At 41.5% G+C, this 19,869-nt stretch overlaps 1 protein-coding gene across 13 annotated transcripts in view; it reads left to right on the forward strand.

Annotated features, from left to right (window-relative positions):
- Positions 1–19,869, forward strand: part of agfg1a (ArfGAP with FG repeats 1a) — a 78,522-nt gene that overhangs the window by 20,962 nt on the left and 37,691 nt on the right. For 10 of the 13 annotated variants that reach the window (XR_013579620.1, XR_013579621.1, XR_013579623.1 and 7 more), the window contains 3 exons: positions 26–119; positions 10,361–10,523; positions 14,274–14,424. Coding sequence is in view for 9 of the 13 variants with exons in the window: in XM_078564143.1 (XP_078420269.1) it covers positions 26–119; positions 10,361–10,523; positions 14,274–14,424 (408 nt within the window). In the remaining 4 variants the exon portion in view is untranslated. The remainder of the gene's footprint in view (positions 1–25; positions 120–10,360; positions 10,524–14,273; positions 14,425–19,869) is intronic. The other 3 variants (XM_078564148.1, XM_078564150.1, XM_078564152.1) reach the window with 1 other exon arrangement.

The following is a 19,869-nucleotide window of genomic DNA, read 5'->3' on the forward strand; positions in this document are numbered from 1 at the left end:
ATTATCACATTTTATTTCAAAATAGTATTTCGTCTCGCTTTGGAAAGAAGGAACCATTGTGAATGTAATGCTAAAATGTCAACTTCAGCAAAACTAATTTACAATATCAGAAGAAGAAGGTAAGACTCACATGTAGCCCATCGAGGTTCATGTGCAGGATCTGTTCATACCATTTTCATTTCTCCTGTTTTATTGTAAAGCTCATAATCCTCTGCTGCTGGTGAAAGTTGGGCTTGTGCTTGCTTTTTAAAAAAATTATTGAATATTTCAACTGAGGTTTGCTCTAGGTGACATCTTGTTCCCTGAATTAGCAACTCTTGAAACTTGATAAATAATCCTAAATAAATGCTGCAGGTTATTCGCACTCCTATGCTCTCTGAGGAACCTTGAGTATATATTCAATATGAGGCACCATTTATTGGACTTTGAGGAATGCCAAATGAAGATTCCCTTGCCCCTTGGTTTACGGAATCAGCTTTGAAAATGTATATATTGATAATATACCTCTAAGCTGTGAAATAAATCAGGTGCCTGTACTTTGTCAGTCTTTCCATTGTTTGCATGTAGTCTATAGTTGCTGTTTTAGCATGTTAGCCATGTAACTTTTATTAGAAAAACTACTGATAGGAGAGGAGTGAAGGCTTGAAGAATTTTTTGCTTTATCACACTTTGAGTGAATAATCCACATTTTATCATTTTCAATAACAATGTTTATAGCTTATTTAAGGATGAAACATGCTGGATGTTGTACTAGTGGCTTTAGCACCTGCAGATTTATTTACTTTAATATCTCCGTGGATTTGATTTAACTTAATTTAGTGTTGGGTGAATTGATATAGTTTAGGATAGTATACACTTAACATAGTGTAAATAAATTAAGTTGTGGTGGACTAAAGCTTATCTGTTGCATTACTTCATCCATGAGTTTTTCATCAAAATTTTTGTGGCAAGGATATTTCTAATAAAATGAGATAGTTATAAAAAGTAATGGGGGTTAGAATAATTTTTTTTGGAACATAAAATCTCTCAACATTAACAGGAAAATGCTGATAATGTTTGCAATGTTCAGATTCATTATTGTCAATCAAGTAATCACGACTGAGGTCATGATATTCACTATACTGAGAAGTGTTTATCACAAACAAAGATTTAAACCTTTTTAAAATCTATTCCAATGAGCTTGTTCCTATGTACCATGAGCTTTGTCTAACTAACACCTTTTAGAACAAATCCTGCCACAAGGGGTCCTGGAGACATTCAGGATCAGAGTATTGGCACCAGCTGGCTCTGATCATCACCAGATGTGACTCTCTGAACAGTATTCTCAACACTTGCAGTTAGCAGAGTGCTAACTGTGATACAGATCACTCCCTGGTGCGCACTAAGGTGAGGGTGCAACCCCTTTAAGCTTTTTCATTTAGAGCAACTGTGCTGTCCTCATATCAATGCCAGCGACACTGCCTACCTAATTAAAAATCAGCAGTTTTGTGACTCGATTGAGCAGGCACTCTCTGGCATTCCCACATGGTGTAGAAGTGAAATGGAACATACTTTGAGACACCATCTACAAAACAGCACTGTGTGTATAGGAAGCAAGAGCAGAAAAATGCTGAATGGTTCGAGGTTGACATTATGTCCTCCGACAAGGGAATGTCAGGAGCATGTATGAAGGGATCAGAAAGGCAACAGGTCCATCAGCAAAGAAAATGGCTCCATTGAAAACAAAGACAGGGGAAGTCATCACTGACTGCAATAAACAGTTGGAGAGGTGGGTGGAACACTAACTTGAGTTGTACTCCAGGGCGAACACTGTCACCGAGGAAGCTCTAAACGCCATGGAAAGCATGCCTGTCATGGTAGAGCTGGATATTGAACCCACGGTCGAGGACCTTAGCAAAGCTAGTGACTTGCTTGCTATAGGTAAAGTTCCAGGTGATGCTATACCACCTGAACTCACCAAACATGGGAAACTGGCACTCCTGCAGCATCTGCTGAATCTCTAGTCTCTGGTGGAGGAAGAGGGCAGTGCCCCAGGATATGCATAATGCAAGGGTTGTGACCCCCCTGTACAGGAGCAAGGGTAACTGCAGTGATTGCAACAACTATCAAGGCATCTACCAGCTGAGTATTGTGGGAGAAGTGTTGCCTGTGTTGACTTTGTTAGACTGCAGATTTCGCAAAAATTCCGAATCCTGCTGTGGTTTCAAACCTGGAAGATCAACAAATGATTTGATTTTCTCAGTTGGGCAACTGCAAGAGAAATGCTGTGAACAAAGGAGACCATGATATACTGCCCTCATTGATCTCACCAAGGCATTCAATCATGTGACCAGAGGCAGTCTATTTAAGCTGCTGGAGAAAATTGGCTGCCTGCTGAGGCGGCTCAACGTGATCTCCTCTTTCCATGACAACATGATGGGTAAGGTCAGCTATGATGGGGCAACATGAGAACCTGTTGAGATCCCCAGTGGGGGTCATACAGGGCTGCGTTCTTGTACTGACAATCTTTGGCATATTCCTCCCTTTGCTGCGGTCATATGCCTTCAGGTCATCTAGCGAGGGTATCTACTTGCATGCCAGAACTGACAGAAAGTTGTTGCACCTTACTTGTTTGAGATCCAATACAAAGGTGCACCAAGTCGCCAAGAGTTACTCAACGCTGACGATTCCACACAAACATTCCATACAGAGGGACATCTGCATTGGTAAATGGACATACTCTGTCTTGCCTGTAAAGAGTTTGACCATCTGCATCAGGAAGACAAATGTCATGGTCCGGGATATTGCCATACCGTCAGCAATGACAATGTGATGCTGGAGGTTGTTGATAGTTTCACATATCTAGGCTCCACGATCACCAACAATCTGTCACTTGATGCTGAAATCAACACACATTTGCAAAAGCTGCAGCCGTTATGTTCAAGCTGAGTAAGAAAGCGTAGAATAACAGCAACCTGACTGAGAACAGCATACTGCAAGTCTACATCCCTGGAGCACTCCTGTATAGTGGCAAGACCTGGACAAATTTGTGCTAGGTAGGAGAAAAGGCTGACCAGTTTCCATTTTTGCTATCTCAGAAATATCCTCACTGTCTCTTGGCAGGACAAGATCACCAACTTGGAGGACCTGGAGCGTGTTAATTCCATCAGCATACACTCATTGCTCAGCCAACGCTGTCTGCGCTGGCTCAGCCACATTCATCAGACGGATGACGGCCATATACCCAAAGACCTTCTGTATGGTGAACGTGGATCACGACCTCCTGGGCATGCATACCTCCGCTCCAAGGACACCTGCAAGCGACATGTGAAAATGGTGGTCATTGACAATGACAAGTGGGGGATAGCCTGCAGAGGTCACAGATATCAGAGGCTGAATGTTTGGAAGGGTTTTGGAAGAGGTGATTGGAAATGAAAAGCTCAACTGTTTGAGAAAAGGGCCCAGGAAAAACAGAGGCCAGCAAATTGTCCACCTTCTCAACCCACTGTCTCCTTCTGCAGTAAATGCAATGGAGTCGGTGGAGCTCCTGAGCCACACCAGGCGATGCTTAACACAGAGTTGGCCACCGATGTGCAAGCTTATGAGATGGAGGGCTGCCACATCCCATTCCCATGCCCCTAAAAGTGCTGCTGGGATTCAACACACCAGAAATGGGGAAAGCTGTCCTTTTGTACAGATCAGACTTACAAGTGATTTTCTTTTTCCTTATCTCCAAAATATTTTAGTTCAGAATTTTTCCCTTCAGTAAAAGAGTTCATATTTAGCATGTTATACAGTCAAAATCGCACATTGAACTGTGAGCTTTAAAAGTGTTGCTATGTACTGTTGAGCCACTCCCCTGCCACTGATGCAGGTTGAGAGTTAACTACTTTCATACTAATGAAAAGAGAACTTACCTGGACTACTCAGTGAAAAATCTAGTGGTATTGCTGAGCCATGTCCCCATTAACACATATCAGTCCCTCTCCAAATGTAATGGGAGACACAATTAAAGGATACAAAGCAAAGAATACAAAACCAAATACGAGAATTAGTGCTTCACATACCATGCAGCAATGAAATCAGTGATAACCTAACAGTTCAATTAAAACATTTTTATTTCCTTCTGTAAACAAGGCAGCAGCAGGGAAAGCACATCATAGAAAAGTATTGCTACTTAAGTCAACAATCGCCTCAATCCCTCTGTCTTTTCTGTCTGCAGCTGCTGATATTTAAAATATACCCTTCCTTACTTCCCACTGAGAATGTCATGCAGAAAACCCACAACATAGCTGTAGCTGATAATTAGTTTTTTTGGTAAAACTTCAAGTCTGTTACTTGTGTTAACAATTTGTGCTGTATGCTAGTTACGTAGCTGGAATCTTGACTGGATTGTGATCAGATTAACAGTGTTGCACATAGGTGCGTTCATAAGAGACCTCTGTGGCACTGAGTACTATGAAGTAGTTAACAAACCAACTAGAGACTAAAAAGATCGATCATTCTTCCAGAGTTTTTCAGATACCAGAGCCAAATCATTGTCTTCTGTCTTTAAAGGAACCCATTTAAAATCACTGCTTCATCACCTAGTCATAGTCATTATGGTATGGAAGGACGTCGGTTGTCCCATAGAGTTCATGCTGGCTCCCTGTAGAGCAATGCAATCAGTCCTACTCCCTCGCTCTATACCTGTAGCCCTGCAAGTTTATTTCCTTCAAATGCCCAATTTCCTTTTCAAACCTTTCATCATCTACACTTCCACCACACCCGTAGGCAGTGTGTCCCAGGTTGTTATCACTCACTGTTTTTAAAAAAAAGTTCATTGCCCCTGTATCTCTCACCCAGAACTTTTAATCTATGTCCCCTAGGCCTTGTACCTTCAGCTAATGGGAACAGATTTTCTTTGCCTGCCTTATACAAGCCTGTCATTACCTTGTACATGAACTTGCAGATCCCTCTGTACCTGCACACTCTTTAGAACTGTGCCATCAAATCTATATTGCTCTCCCTTCCCTTCTGCCAAAATGCATCACTTCACATTTCTCTGCATTATCCATCTGTACCACGTCTGCTTATTTTGCTAGCCCATCTGTGCCCTGTTACAGTCAATTGGTATCAACCTCGCTGTCTGCCCTGCCTCCAAATTTGATATCATGGACAGATTTTGACGTTTTGCTCTGAATTCCAATATCCAAGTCATTTTTTAAATATATATTGTGTATGTGAGATATATTATATATAAATATATACACACACACACACACACACACACACACACACACACATATGTCTACCATCCTCCAGTCTGAAAAATAACCATTTACTATGACTTGCTGTTTTCTGTCCTTGAGCCAATTTTTTAACCAAGTTAACACCACTACTCCTATTCCATGAGCATCCGTTTTGTTAACCAGCTTTTTATGTGGCACTTTGTCAAATGTTTTCGTAAAATCCATATAGACAATGTCAATTACTTTCCCTCCATCAACCTTCTCTGTTACTTCATCTAAAAATTCAATTAGTTTAGTCAAGTACGATATGCCTTTTACAAACCTGTGCTGGCTCTCCTTAATTAACTCAAACCTCTCCAAGTGCCTGTTGATTTTTTTTTTCTCCTGATTATTGTTACTAAAACCATATTCACCTAAACTGACTAGGAATAACCTTGCATCCTATCATGAATAAGGATGTTACATTTGCCATTCTCCACGGGTAAATCTATAGCTTTTACAAATAACTATGCTAAATCAAAATTGGGAGTTGCAAATATTGCCTAGAATCTGAATTGAGTGATTTGCCATCACATACCTCCACTTACTGCTACTTTTAACAGAATCCCCTTTTTTTTTTTTACAGCTCTTCAAAGAATAAGCAGCAGAATTTTTCTATTACATTTAGAAAGCATTTTGCCCAAAATGCCTTCTAATTGTTTCATTAGATATTGGCTTCTGACAATACTCATTAAACCCATTCACCTACAGTGTGATCTGGAAGCCTCATAAGGTTGGTTTGCCCTCTGGTGCCCAAATTGCTTTAGATACTTGGGAGTGAAACACCAGCTTTGCATTCTCTGGCACTTTGGTCTAAGCCCCTATGTAATAATGTGATGCTGTCATCACAGTAAACCCACTACAGTGATGAAACAGTGAATTAGTATCTTTTAATTCTGCCTGGAGCAGGGTATTTAACAAGATTGCTTTCCATCACCTTGAAGTTTGTCCTCAATGAAATCACTGGTGAAGGCCACTGTAGTAACGGGCTAAGAGTAGAGCTGTGGGCAATTATGCACGTAAACTACGTTATATGAGAGTGATTGCTCTTTATATCAAGACAGCATTTCACTTGGTGTGGCATCACCACTGAAATCGATAGGGATCAGGGGAGTACTCTCCAGTGGATGGTACAAAGGAATGATTGTTGGAGGCCAGTCATCTCAGCACAGGTCATCAAGGCAGCTTCCCAGGCCCAGCTGTCCTCAGCTGCTTCAATGATGACCTCTCCTCCATCACAAGGTCTGAAGTGGAGGTATTTGTTGACAATTGCACATTGTTCACTATTCGCAATTCATCAGGTAATGAAGCATGAGCAAGACCTAGATAACATCCAGGCTTGAGCTGATAACTAGCAAGTAACATTTGAACCGTACAGGTGCTAGGCAATGACCATCTGCAACTAGAGACGGCCTAACCGCATCCCCTTGAAATTCAGTGGCATTACCATCACCAAACACCCTACTTTCAATATCCTAGGGTCTCTCCGTTGACTAGAAGCTTATCTGGACCAGCACATAAATGCTGTGGCTGCTAGAGCAGATCAGAGGCTGCAGCGGGTGGTTCACCTGGCTCTTCAAAGCCTCTCCACAAACTGTAAATGAGTAGTGTGATAGAATCCTGTCTACTAGCCTGGATGGATGCAACAACGCTAAAGAAGCTCAACACCATCCATATCAAAGTTCTGTCTCATTGGCACATCACTTAACAACCTAAGATCCAACCCTTTCACTGTAGCTGCAATGTGCCTACAAACCTTTGCAGCAGCACCTCCCCAACCCATATTTGTGACTACCAGGATAGTAGATTGTAAACTAGATGTACCATGGTCTTTTTTTTTTTGTCTTGCAGCTGGTGCATTTAAAAACTGTCACCTTCAGGTCATATATCATCGTTACTTCATCACTGCTAGGCCAAAATCCAGGCCAGTAAAGTGGCTTTAGGTGTTCAGTAGGAAATATAAGGAGTAACCATGATGAGATATACAAGATCTCGACTCCCTTTGTGTGTTTTTATTGAAAAAGAAAATATCCATAGACCCATGGGGGTGGGGAAGGAGAGGAGGAGAGATACAGATATGTTTCCTGATTTGACAAGGCATTTATATAATTAGCTTAGAATACATAACCAGCTGTAATTATTGAAACCTAGTTAGGTTTCTTATTCCAAGCCATTGATGCATGTTGTAATATGTATTTATGATAAGGATCCAGGGCATATCTGATTCCTTTTTGGCCTTCCATTCATATGCTACAAGTTATCCAAAATGATAAGGCCCACGACTCACCTGCACTGAGATATGCATCCCATACCATCTTAGTTTTCATAAAGCTCCACTGACTTCCCCTATCCCAGATTTCCAACTTTAAGATCCTTACCTTTCTATTCAAATTCCTCCCCAGTCTTGCCCCTCCTTATTTCCATGATTTCTTCTAGCTTTATGCCCCTTTGTGCACCTTCCAGTCTCCAATGTTGTGCTATTGTGCCCCTTTCCCTTCCCCTACTCCATCATTGGGAGCTGCCCCTTCGACCACCTTGTTCCTTTTTCCTGTGCAACACCTGTTCTTAATATCTCAGCCTTTCTATCTTTTGCCCTACTTTTAAAATCCACTTCCCCAAGATCATGCTTTTTTCCTGCTCTTAACTTTCTTCCTTTTGATTCCAACTCCTGCGCATTGTCCAGTTACTATTCTTAAGCCTATAAACAGTACTGAGATGTCCTTTTGATGGTACTGAGCACTTTAGAAATGTAATTTGTCATTGTGTACTTAAACTGTGTTTCTTTTGTTTGTATGTTTGTTTACATAAGCTTTATTTCAGTAACAAAAGAAGAGGGCTGGATTGGTGCAATGGTTGGAACACTAATTTCACCTCTGTTAAGGTTCAGCTCTTTCTATGCTGCCTGCAAGCGTCCTAAGTGAAACTGATCAGTCTCAGCCCAGGACCTACAACAGAAAACCCATGATTCAAAACTAATTGGTTGTAGGCACCCTTACTGAGGCAATGAGGAAGGCTAATGTGTGGGATGCGAAAAATCACATTGAAATAGTAATATTTGTCTTCTGAATTTAAGGTTGGAAAGAATAACTTGAGTTTTATCTGTTTTGCAAGTGCCTGACTGACACTGAACCCTAAACAGAAAATGTTTCATTTCCCAGTAATGCCACCACTCAACTTGACTTAAAATTTCTCAAAAAATATAACTTTTAAAAAATGTCTAAATGTTGGAAATAAACCATCTGCCTCATTAGGATTATTTTTGCTTCAGGTGGAATATGACTTTTTCAAGTGCCTGGAAGATTGGGTTAGCATAAGAGTAATAATGTGCTGCCATACAGCAAAACACCAGTAAATACCAGGGTGTGGTGTTTCCCCATGATTTGTGCCCAGATATCCAGAAGGACAAAACAGTACAACTTGGAAATGATTGGTTCTGGCCAAACTGGTCTTGAATACCTGAACATGAAACTCCAATAGCACTTGTGCTGAGATGAAATAGTGATAAATGTAGCAGAATTTTAACCATAAGTGAGTTGTGCCATTGACCACTTCATTCTGGAGCAATCTTTTACGCTGGTGCAAAATTTTATTAGCCCGAAGCCCGCGAAACTGGCTACACCTCCAAGTTGGAATGGTGCAAAATTTTCCAATTGTGCCAATTTAGTGGTGGTCATTGCGTTGCACCCATATATTTGACATACAGGCACCCATGGTCACAGCGTTAATCACCTGTAACTGCAATGAACAGCAGGATTTTAAGCCAGAGCCAGGTTTGTTTCTCTTGCTGCTGCTGCAATTAGTTTAAATTCAGTTTAAGTAAGTCTAAATTCAGTCAATTACAGCAGAGCAGGACATTTATCTGTGGCCTTAATTGACTGTCGGTCACAGGTTTTATGTACCAAGGATAAATGGAGCAGTTGTTTGAAGGTAAGGCTAAGGGCGATAAAGTGGTCAGTTGAAGACTGGCTCATTTCCTTGCAATCTCAATCCTCTGCTGGAAAATGACCTGTTCCACTCATGCTCCCACTGTTTAGGGTATGCGCTGATTCTTGGGAGATTTTATGGTCAGGTTTTTACACTAATGTGTTCACTCAGAAACTTGCACAAACCCTCGCTTGGCAAAACCGCCACAGTGGCCAAAGCATTTTGTTGATTGCCCACCCTAGCGGGAACTCAACGCTCCCATGTACTCACAAGGCAGCCGCAAGCACTAGGTTACTGTAGGAGCTTCTAGCACTGCAGTCACAGTGTGAAAATTACATTGGGCAGAATTTTCCCCCCGTTGCGGGGGGAAGTTGAAGAGCGGGCGCGCCTCCGATCGGTGCCCCCGATTGGGCGCGCACCGCCATTTTACATGGGCGGCCCAGAGTGACGTCCGCATGGAAGCGCTATGCGCCCCCTGTGCGGGCAGGGGTTGGGGGGGGAATTCCCTGAGCGGAGAGTGCGCTCTTACACGCATGCACCAAAAGAGCGCATTCATCTCCCTGAGGCTAAGTGCTGCCTCGGAGATCGGCTGTACATTTAAAAATTCAAAAAATAGAAAAACAAAATCCCTGACATGTTCCCTTGTGACACTGTCACATGAGTTGGGACATGTCCATAACTTTTACGTACACTTTAATTACATTTTTAAAAAACCTATATGAAACCTCACCCCGCCCGTGGATGAGGTTTCATGCTTTTTCTAATGCCCGCCAGGGTCCCGGTCTGCCCACCAACTTTTAAGGCTGGACGGGCAGGTCCATTAATTAGTTCAGTGACTCTGTCAGTGGCCTCAATTGGCCATTGACAGGTCGGCAGGCGCACAGCTGATTCTGCTGAGCCCCGCCTACCTGAAAATTTAAATGGGGAGTGTTGACGTCAGGAGTTCTGCCCATCATTTTACACGTCGGCGAGCAGGCCCTGCCTCCCGCTTGCCGACCGGGAAATCCTGGCCATTGAGTCTCAATGATGGAAGAAGCATTGATGGGTGACACATGCGTATAAGTGTTGCGTCGGCGCAGCTCTGATTGATTTAGTGTCTATCAGTGTAACTCTGTTTTAACGAGCAGCCCTGTTTTGAATGTTTTCTTGGTCCAGCGTGATTCATTTTGTGCATTGTTTTCCTCTAGGTTTGTGCCAGCAGAACGGGCCTGGGCAGTGGCAGCAGCCCACGCTTCTATTTCAGGTTCCTCTGCTAGCAGTGCAAGTAGCACTCCTGAAGTAAAACCAGTCAAGTCACTCCTCTATGAAACCACGCCTGCACTACCTTTGAGTAAAGGAACACCAACCCAAGTAAGTAAAGAAAGACTTGTATTTAAATATATCTTAACAGGTTTCTGAAGTATCTAAATTACCGCGAATGGACTGTCTGTAGGTATACAAGCAAATGTGAAAACAAAATCCCCGGTCATCAAAGAAATTACCAGCTAATCCTTTCATGTTGGCTGCAGAAGAAATATAGACAAGAACTCGCTGCTGTCTTTCAAATGTACCTGGAGCAATGTTTCAACTTTGGGTGCAGTCAGCGGCCTGGATGCAAATGGTGTTCGAAATTGTGCTTGCTTTTTCAAGTGAAGTTGTGGTTCGAGTTTCTGCTCAATCTCCTTTTCATAATCGCAATAAAATATCTTCCACAAACCACAGTTAGGCAGCATTTTGGAACATAATTGTTTATTCTTTTGTATTTAAAAAAATAATCTTTTATATATTTAACATGGGAACAGGAGTCAGCCATTTAGGCTCTTTGAGCCTGCTCCATCATTCAATGAGATCATGGCTGGCTGACCTATTTTACCTGCTTTTACTCCATATCGTTTAATACCTTTGGTAACAAAAATCTATCGATCTCTGTTTTTAAATTAACACTTCATCTAGCATCAGTTGTCATTTGCAGAAGAGAATTCGAATTGCCTACCACCCTTTGCATGAATAAATGTTTCCTCATTTCACTCTTAAAAGCTCTGGCTCTTAATGTTTTGACTGTTCCCCAGTCCTAGACTCCCCAGTGAGTGGAAATAGTTCCTCCCAATCTTACTCTATCCACTCCCCTTTTAATATCTTGAACATTTTGATCAAATCACCCCTTTACCTTATAAATTCCGTGGAATACAACCCTGGTTTGCATAATCTCTCCTTGTAATTTAACCATTGGTGTCCAAGCATCATTCTTGTGAATCTATGCTGTACTCCATCCAATGCCAATCTATCATTCCTAACAAGTGTTGCCCAGAATTGCACACAGTACTCTAGGTCTAACCAAGGTTTTGTATAGCTGAAGCATTACTTTTACCTCCTTGTATTCTATTTCTCTAGATATAAAGGCCAGTATTCCATTGGCCCTTTTGATTATTTTCGATACTTGTTCATGACATTTTAATGATCTATGTACATGGTTTCCCTGTTTCTTCTGACCTCCACTGCTGCTAGCAAGTCACCATTTAGAAAGTACCCTGTTCTATTCTTTTTAGCTCCAAAGTGGATGGCCTCTTATTTGCCTGCATTGAATTCCACTTGTCACAGTTTTATCCATTCACTTAACCCATCAATATCTCTTTGCAATTTTATGCTTCCACTTACATCACATGCAATGCCCCCTACCTTTGTGTCATCAGCAAATTTGGATATGTGACTTTCTATCCCATCATCTAAGTCTTTAATACAGTGAATAGTTGAGGCCCCATCACAGATCCTTCTAGGACACCAATAGTCATATTCTATCAATTAAGAGTATTTGCCCATTATCTCTACTCTCTGTCTGCTTTCGCTCAGCCACTTTCCTAACCAGCTCTATAATTTGCCTTCAGTTCCATGAGCTTCAACTTTAGCTAACGCTCTCTTATGAGGGAGTTTTTCAAATGCCTTCTAGAAGTCTAGATAGATAACATCCATTGACATTTTCCTGTCTACTACGTTAACCACCTCTTCAAAAAATTCACGATCTACCCTTTACAAGTCTATGCTGGCTTTCTTTGATCAGCTGGAAAGTTTCGAGGTGCTCAGTCACCCTACCGTTAATTATAGGTTCTAGCAATTTCCCAACAACAGAGGTTAGGCTAACTAACCTATAATTCCCTGGTTTCCATCTCTTTCTTAAATAACAAAATGACATGCGCAATTTTCCATTTGAAAAGAATGGTTCCCAAATTGAGAGAACTTTGTAAAGTTAAGATTTAAGAATGGTAACCTGTTGCAGTTTTATATAGCTTTGTTCCAAACAATGAGCATTTTTCATGACTTTCTAGTGCACCACCTGTGAGTAACATGATTTTAAATAACTAGAAATGACTTGAAAGAAAAAGCTATACAGATCATTTATTCGTTTAGTTGGTGTATGCTGGTCAGTTTCCTAGAAAACGAAATACTTTCTAATATTTAAAACTTTTAGACGGTGCCTGCTAGTACCTTCCCGCCTAAAAACCCAAAATAGCTTGCTTAGATGTTCCTTCTCAATGGGCCACAAACAAGCTCAATTGGTGGAAAGTTGACTTGCTCATTAACTCAATCTGGGATGGGGCTGGATTCAATATCAGTGAATAGATCGCAGAAACTCAATTTGCACTCGACATAACTTGGGCCTGAAATTCCCTGAACTTTTACATTGGTTTGTCTGATGTCAGGTGAATTTAAACTAGCAGAAACACTCTCCCTGGAATGGTGTAGGATGCCAGGGACAGGGAAATCAGAGTAGGAGTAGAGTGGAGTATCAAGATGACAGGCGACTGGATGCTTGGGGTCATGCTTGTGGACTGAATGGAGTTGTTCCGCAAAGTGGTCACCCAATGTGCATTTGATCTCCCCATTGTAGAAAGGATCTCATTATGAACAGCAAATACAATATGCTAAATTGAAATAAGCACAAGTAAATCACTATTTCACCTGGAAAGCGTATTTGGGGCCTTGGATGGTGAGGATAAAGAAGGGAAGAGGGGAAAGTGTTGCATCTCCTCTGCTTGCATTGGAAGATACCATGGGAAAGGGAGGGAGTGATGGTGATTGAGGAGTGGGCAAGGGTCTCTGGAGGGAATGGTCCCTTCGGAATGCTGAAAGGGGAGAGGCAGATGTGTTTGGTAGTTTTGTTTAATTCATCTAAAGTTTAAGACCAAATGATGTTAACCAACTTTTCAAATCTTATATATTGAGCACCTTGTGTTACATGTGACTGATCAGTAGTATCATCTGCCTGTTAGTGTAGATGGCATAGAATCCACTACATGATCTATTGGTGTTATCTGTTGAGGCAAACCACTTAAAAGATTTACTTTTTATCCCCTCCCCTTCTATCCCATTTTCTATCCTTTTTTTCCCCACCCCATCCCCAAAAGGGCCATCTGTTACTTGTTCCATGTTGTTCTTTCACACAATGCTACCCTTGTTCTGCTATTATCATATTCTGGTTTCCTACCTTTACACCACTATCAGCACCTTTTTTAGCCTTTACAACTACCATTAATACTACCTTTATCCTTTATTTCGTGACATCTTTGTCAATCTCTCCTTAGTCCCCACCTATCGCTGGCCTTCTATCCAGCTTCACCTGCTCCACCCACCTTAAACAGTATAAATTTCATCACATTTCCATTTCTCTTCAGCTGTGAAGAAGGGTCATACGGACTTGAAACATTAACTCTGTTCCTTTCTCCACAGATGCTGCTAGACCTGCTGAATTTTTCCAGCATTTTCTGTTTTTGTTTTAGAAGATCGACTTTATTGGAGTATTATTATTAATTAAATTTTAATAAAACTTTAACTATCTCCTCTCATATCAAGTGTATTAATTACCAGACCCCCATATCAATGAAATCTCAACTCAAGACCACATCAGATCAATGCTCACTGACGTTGTCAATAGCTTCTTTTCCTCATGCTCCACCCTCTGCCTTTCACTATTACTATGCCGACCCTCAGTCTTTCCAGCTAATGCCCTATCATCATCCTCAGTGCTACCTCTCCCGTCGCTTACTAGACCAAGAAATATGGCCAGTGGCAAAGCTTGTTGATACATAGATGAATTAAAGCTAAATTTATGATTGCATGTTCTTGAAGTCCCCAGCAGTGGGTCGCTCTCAAGGATCCCAACAGGAGAAGAAAGTGGCTCCATTTGACCTCCTTACTGACCTCGGAGGGGATATCTTTGCTGCTCCTCAGTCTGCACCTCCATACTTTGCAAACTTCACGCATTTTAACAGTCATGCAGGTAAGACGGTGTTCACTGGTTATTTCTTTCTTCTGTTTTCATGTTTATTGGCATTGAATAAAAGCCATTTTTTACACAAAGAAGCATTTGAACTTTGGGAAAACTGCATCATGATCGTTTTTAAATGATGTGGAAAACCAAACATTTCCTTTTACAAAACCATACTGGCAGTTGCTATAATTGAAGCCTGTGCTTAATTGCACATCATGATTATTCAGATAGTTGGAATAATTAATATAATTTTTAAAATTATATCTGAAGATAACTTGAGCTAGCATGGTTCTAGAGTTGGAGCTTTCAATTTGAATCTCTCTCAAGTGTGAGACTTTTTAAAGATGTGGATCCCCCAAAGCACTTTTTGTTTATAGGGCAACAGGTTGTTGACCCTCTAGAATGTTGCTTAAAAGTCATTTGCTGGTGAATACACAAGAGTGGCTAACATTGAGATATTTCAAATCTACAGCACAAAAGCTGGTCATGCGAGTCTCCTCACGCCCTCTTCATCTAACTGTCAGCAAAGCTTTCTATTATTTTTCCCTCAAGCTTTATCTAGCTTCGCCTTAAACATAGAAACAAAGAAAATAGGAGTAGGCCATTCGGCCCTTCGAGCTTGCTCCGCCATTCATTATGATCGTGGCTGATCATCCAACTCAATAGCCTGCTCCCGCTTTTTCCCCCATCCTTCTACAGAATCAAAGTGCAGAAGAGGCCCTTCGGCCCATCGAGTCTGCACCAAAACGTGAGAAACACCTGACCTACCTACCTAATCCCATTTACCAGCACTTGGCCCATAGCCTTGAATGTTATGACGTGCCAAGTGCTCATCCAGGTACTTTTTAAAGGATGTGAGGCAACCCACCTCCACCACCCTCCCAGGCAGTGCATTCCAGACCGTCACCACCCTCTGGGTAAAAAAGTTTTTCCTCACTTCCCCCCTAAACCTTCTGCCCCTCACCTTGAATTTATGCCCCCTTGTGACTGACCCTTCAACTAAGGGGAACAGCTGCTTCCTATCCACCCTGTCCATGCCCTCATAATCTTGTACACCTCGATCAGTTGTCGCCCCTCAGTCTTCTCTGCTCCAATGAAAACAACCCAAGTCTATCCAACCTCTCTTCATAACTTTAATATTTCATCCCAGGCAACATCCTGGTGAATCTCCTCTGCACCCCCTCCAGTGCAATCACTTCCTTAATAGGGAATTCAGAAAGAAACTTCCTTATCCAAAGCGTGGTTAGAATGTGGAACACAAAAACATAAGGAGTACTTGAGACAAATAGCATAGATATAACTCTTGGGGTGAAAGGGAGGGTGGTTAACAGTGAGGTTGAGTGTCTTGGGCTACAGGAAGATATAGACGGGATGGTCAAATGGGCAGATAAGTGGCAGATGGAATTTAACCCTGAAAAGTGTGAGGTGAACACTTTGGAAGGAGTAATTTGACAAGGAAGTATTCAATGAATGGCATGACACTAGGAAGTTCTGAGGAACAAAGGGACCTTGGTGTGTGTGTGCCCATTGATCTCTGAAGGCAGAGGGGCATGTTAGTGGGGTGGTGAAAAAGCCATATGGGACACTTGCATTTATCAATTGAGGCATAGATTACAAAAATGGGAAGGTCATGTTGGAGTTGTATAGATCCTTGGTGAGGCCACAGCTGGAGTACTGTGTGCAGTTCTGGTCGCCACATTACAGGAAGGATGTGATTGCACTGGAGGGGGTGCAGAGGAGATTCACCAGGATGTTGCCTGATGAAACATTTAAGTTATGAAGAGAGGTTGGATAGACTTGGGTTGTTTTCGTTGGAGCAGAGAAGACTGAGGGGCGACCTGATCGCGGTGTACAAGATTATGAGGGGCATAGACTGGGTGGATAGGGAGCAGCTGTTCCCCTTAGTTGAAGGGTCAGTCACAAGGGGGCCAAAGTTCAAGGTGAGGGGCAGGAGGTTTAGGAGGATGCAAGGAAAAACTTTTTTACCCAGAGGGTGGTGACGGTCTGGAATGCGCTGCCTGGGAGGGCGGTGGAGGCGGGTTGCCTCACATCCTTTAAAAAGTACCTGGATGAGCACTTGGCACGTCATAACATTCAAGGCTATGGGCCAAGTGCTGGTAAATGGGATTAGGTAGGTAGGTCAGGTGTTTCTGATGTGATTCTGTGATTATCTTAAAGACCCTATCAAGCCACCCCTCAGCTTTTTCTTGTCCAAAAGAAAAAGCCCCAGCCTGTTCACACTTTCCTAACGGTTATAGCTCCTCAGTTCTGGTATCATCCATGTGAATTTTTTTTGCTCTGTCACCAATATCTCTATATCTTTTTAGAAAATGGGGAACTTGTGTGATCTAACCCAGATTCTATACAAGTTTAAGAGAACTTCCGTCTCTCACAATTCTGCTCCTTTGAGAAATAAATTCTAGTGCTTGGTTTGCTTTTTTATGGCCTTATTCACCTCCATCGCTACTTTTAGTGATTTCTGCATCTGTGCCCCAAGATCTGTTTGTTCTTATTTAGACTATTATTACCAAGCAGCATGTGGCCTCCTTATTTTTCCTACTAAATACACCACCTCACCCATAACTATATAGAAGTTCATTTGACAATTAAATGCCCATTCTGCAGGTTTGTTAATGTTGTCTTGTATTCTATTGCATTCTTAATGTTGTCCTCAAATTAAAAAAATGTACTTCCTTGAGCTTGAGCATCACTCTCCAGAGGCTCCATATCTCTACAAAGCATCAGTGCCTTAATTTCTTAATCATTGTATGAAGAATGATAGTAACAACTCATTCTAGAACCCTGTTGTACTTAAACATATTGTGTTACTGCACTGCTTTATTTGTGATGCAAACTCAGGTCATAGCTCCTCAATTGCTCATCCCAAACCACCTTACTTTTAGACTGTTTTTGAGTTTGCGATCAGAGAAAAAGTAAAGCAATTATTTAGTGACAGCTTTAAATGACCTCATTCAAAAGGAACATCTGGCTTTTGGAAAGGATTATAGTATATAGGCAAGTGGTGGCTCCATTAAAATGAACCATTACAAAAAGCTTTTTAAATAGGCTTTACTGGATTCCTCCTTACATTTGAATTACTTTAGCCAGCTTTATAATTTAATTGTAGAACCCTCTCAGTCGTCTAAAATTAATTAGCCATACTGGCTCCACTCCAATTCAAAACATTAAAAGCAAGCTGTATTTCGAGGTTTGATGGAGTTCTCAATACTGAGTGAGATAAGTACTGATGTAATGTGGCTTTGACCTGAGATTTCATCGATTATGGGGTTGGGGGGGGGGTTGGGTTTTAAAAACCAACAAAAGATGACCAAAAAAAAATAGAGGGCGAAATAAACTTTGAGAGTAAACTAGCAAGTAAAATATAAAAACGGACAGTAAGAGCTTCTTTAAATATATAAAGAAGAGGCCAAACTGAACGTAGGCCACTTAGAGAACAAAGCTGGGGAAATAATAATTGGGAACTAGGAAATGCTTAGCATCAGTCTTCACAGTAGAAGACACTAATAGCATTCCAAAACTACTGAATAATCAAGGGGTGAAAGTGGAAGAGGAAATAAATACAATAGCTATCACTAGAGAAAAAGTACTAGGGAAATTAATGGGTCTAAAGGCTGAATGGTCCCCTGGACCTGATGAGTTGCATCCTAGGATATTAAAGGAAGTAGTTATACAGATAGTGGATGCACTGGTAGTAATATTCCAAGAATCCTTAGATTCTAGAAATGTCCCAGAAAATTGAAAACTGCCAATGTAACACCCTTATTCAAAATGGGAGGGAATCAAAAAACGGGTAACTATAGGCCAGTTAGCTTAACATCCGTCATTGGGAAAATGTTAGAGTCTATTATAAAGGATGCAATAGCAGAGCATTTAGAAATGCATAATATAATCAAGCCAAGTCAGTATGGCTTCAAGAAGGGGAAATCGTGCCTAACAATTTTATTAGAATTCTTTGAGGAGGCAACAAGCAGGAAAGATAAAGGGGAACCTGTAGATGTAATATATTTGGATTTCCAAAAGGCATTCGATAAGGTACTGCACACAAGGCTACTTAATAAGATAAGAGCACATGGTGTTGGGGATAGTATATTATGGATAGAGGATTGGCTACCTAATAGAAGACAGATTTGGGATAAGGGGGGCATTTTCAAGATGGCAATCTGTAACTAGTGGAGTGCCACAGGAATGAGTGCTGGGGCCACAATTATTTACAGTATATATTAATGACTTAGATAAGGGAAGTGAATGTACTATCGCCAAGTTTGCAGATGACACAAAAATAGGTGGGAAGGCAATTGGTGAGGATGACAGAGTCTACAGAGGGATATAGAAAGGTTAAGTGAGTGGGCGAAAACTTGGCAGAAGGAATATAATGTGGGAAGGTGTGAGGTTATGCACTTTGGCAGGAAGAATAGAATATTATATAAATGGAGAAAGACTGCAGAAAGCTGCAGCACACAGGGATTTGGGAGCCCTCGTGCATGAATCCCAGAAAGCTAACATACGAGTTCAGCAGGGAATAAGGAAGGCAAATGGAATGGTGGCCTTTATTTCAAAGGGAATGGAGTATGAAAATAGGGAACAAAAACAGAGACAGAAATACCTGGAAAAACTCAGCAGGTCTGGCAGCATCGGCGGAGAAGAGCATAGTTGACGTTTCAAGTCCTCATGACCCTTCAGTTCTGTTGAAGGGTCATGAGGACTCGAAACGTCAACTGTGCTCTTCTCCGCCGATGCTGCCAGACCTGCTGAGTTTTTCCAGGTATTTCTGTCTCTGTTTTTGTTTTGGATTTCCAGCATCTGCAGTGTTTTGCTTTTATCTCTATGAAAATAAGGAAGTCTTGCTAAAATTATACAAGGCACTGGTTAGACCACACCTAGAATACTGTGAGCAGTTTTGGTCCCCTTATCTAAGGAAAGATGTACTGGCATTGGAGGCAGTACAGAGAAGGTTCACTAGATTGATCCTGGGTATTTTCTTATGAGGAGAGATTGAGTATGTTGCGCCTGTACTCATTGGAGTTTAGAAGAATGAGAGGTGACCTTATTGAAACATATAAGATTCTTAGGGGGCTTGACAAGGTAGATGCTGAGAGGTTGTTTCCCCTTGTGGGAGGGTCTAGGACCAGAGTGTATAATCTCAGAGAAAGGCATTGCACATTTAAGACAGAGATGAGGAGGAATTTCTTCTCTCAGAGGCTAGTGAATCTGTGGAATTCCTTACTGCATAGGGCTGTAGAGGCTGGGTTGTTAAGTATATTCAAGGCTGAGATAGACAGGTTTTTACTCAGTAAGGGAGTCAAGGGTTATGGAGAAATGGCAGAAATGTGGATTTGAGGATTATCAGATCAGCCATAATCTCTTTGAATGGTGGAGCACTCGATGAGCCAAATGGCCTACTGCTGCTCCTGCGTCTTGTGGGTGTGCAGGTAA

This window comes from Cetorhinus maximus, chromosome 19 (assembly GCF_964194155.1).
Source record: "Cetorhinus maximus chromosome 19, sCetMax3.hap1.1, whole genome shotgun sequence".
NCBI classification, from domain to species: domain Eukaryota; kingdom Metazoa; phylum Chordata; class Chondrichthyes; order Lamniformes; family Cetorhinidae; genus Cetorhinus; species Cetorhinus maximus.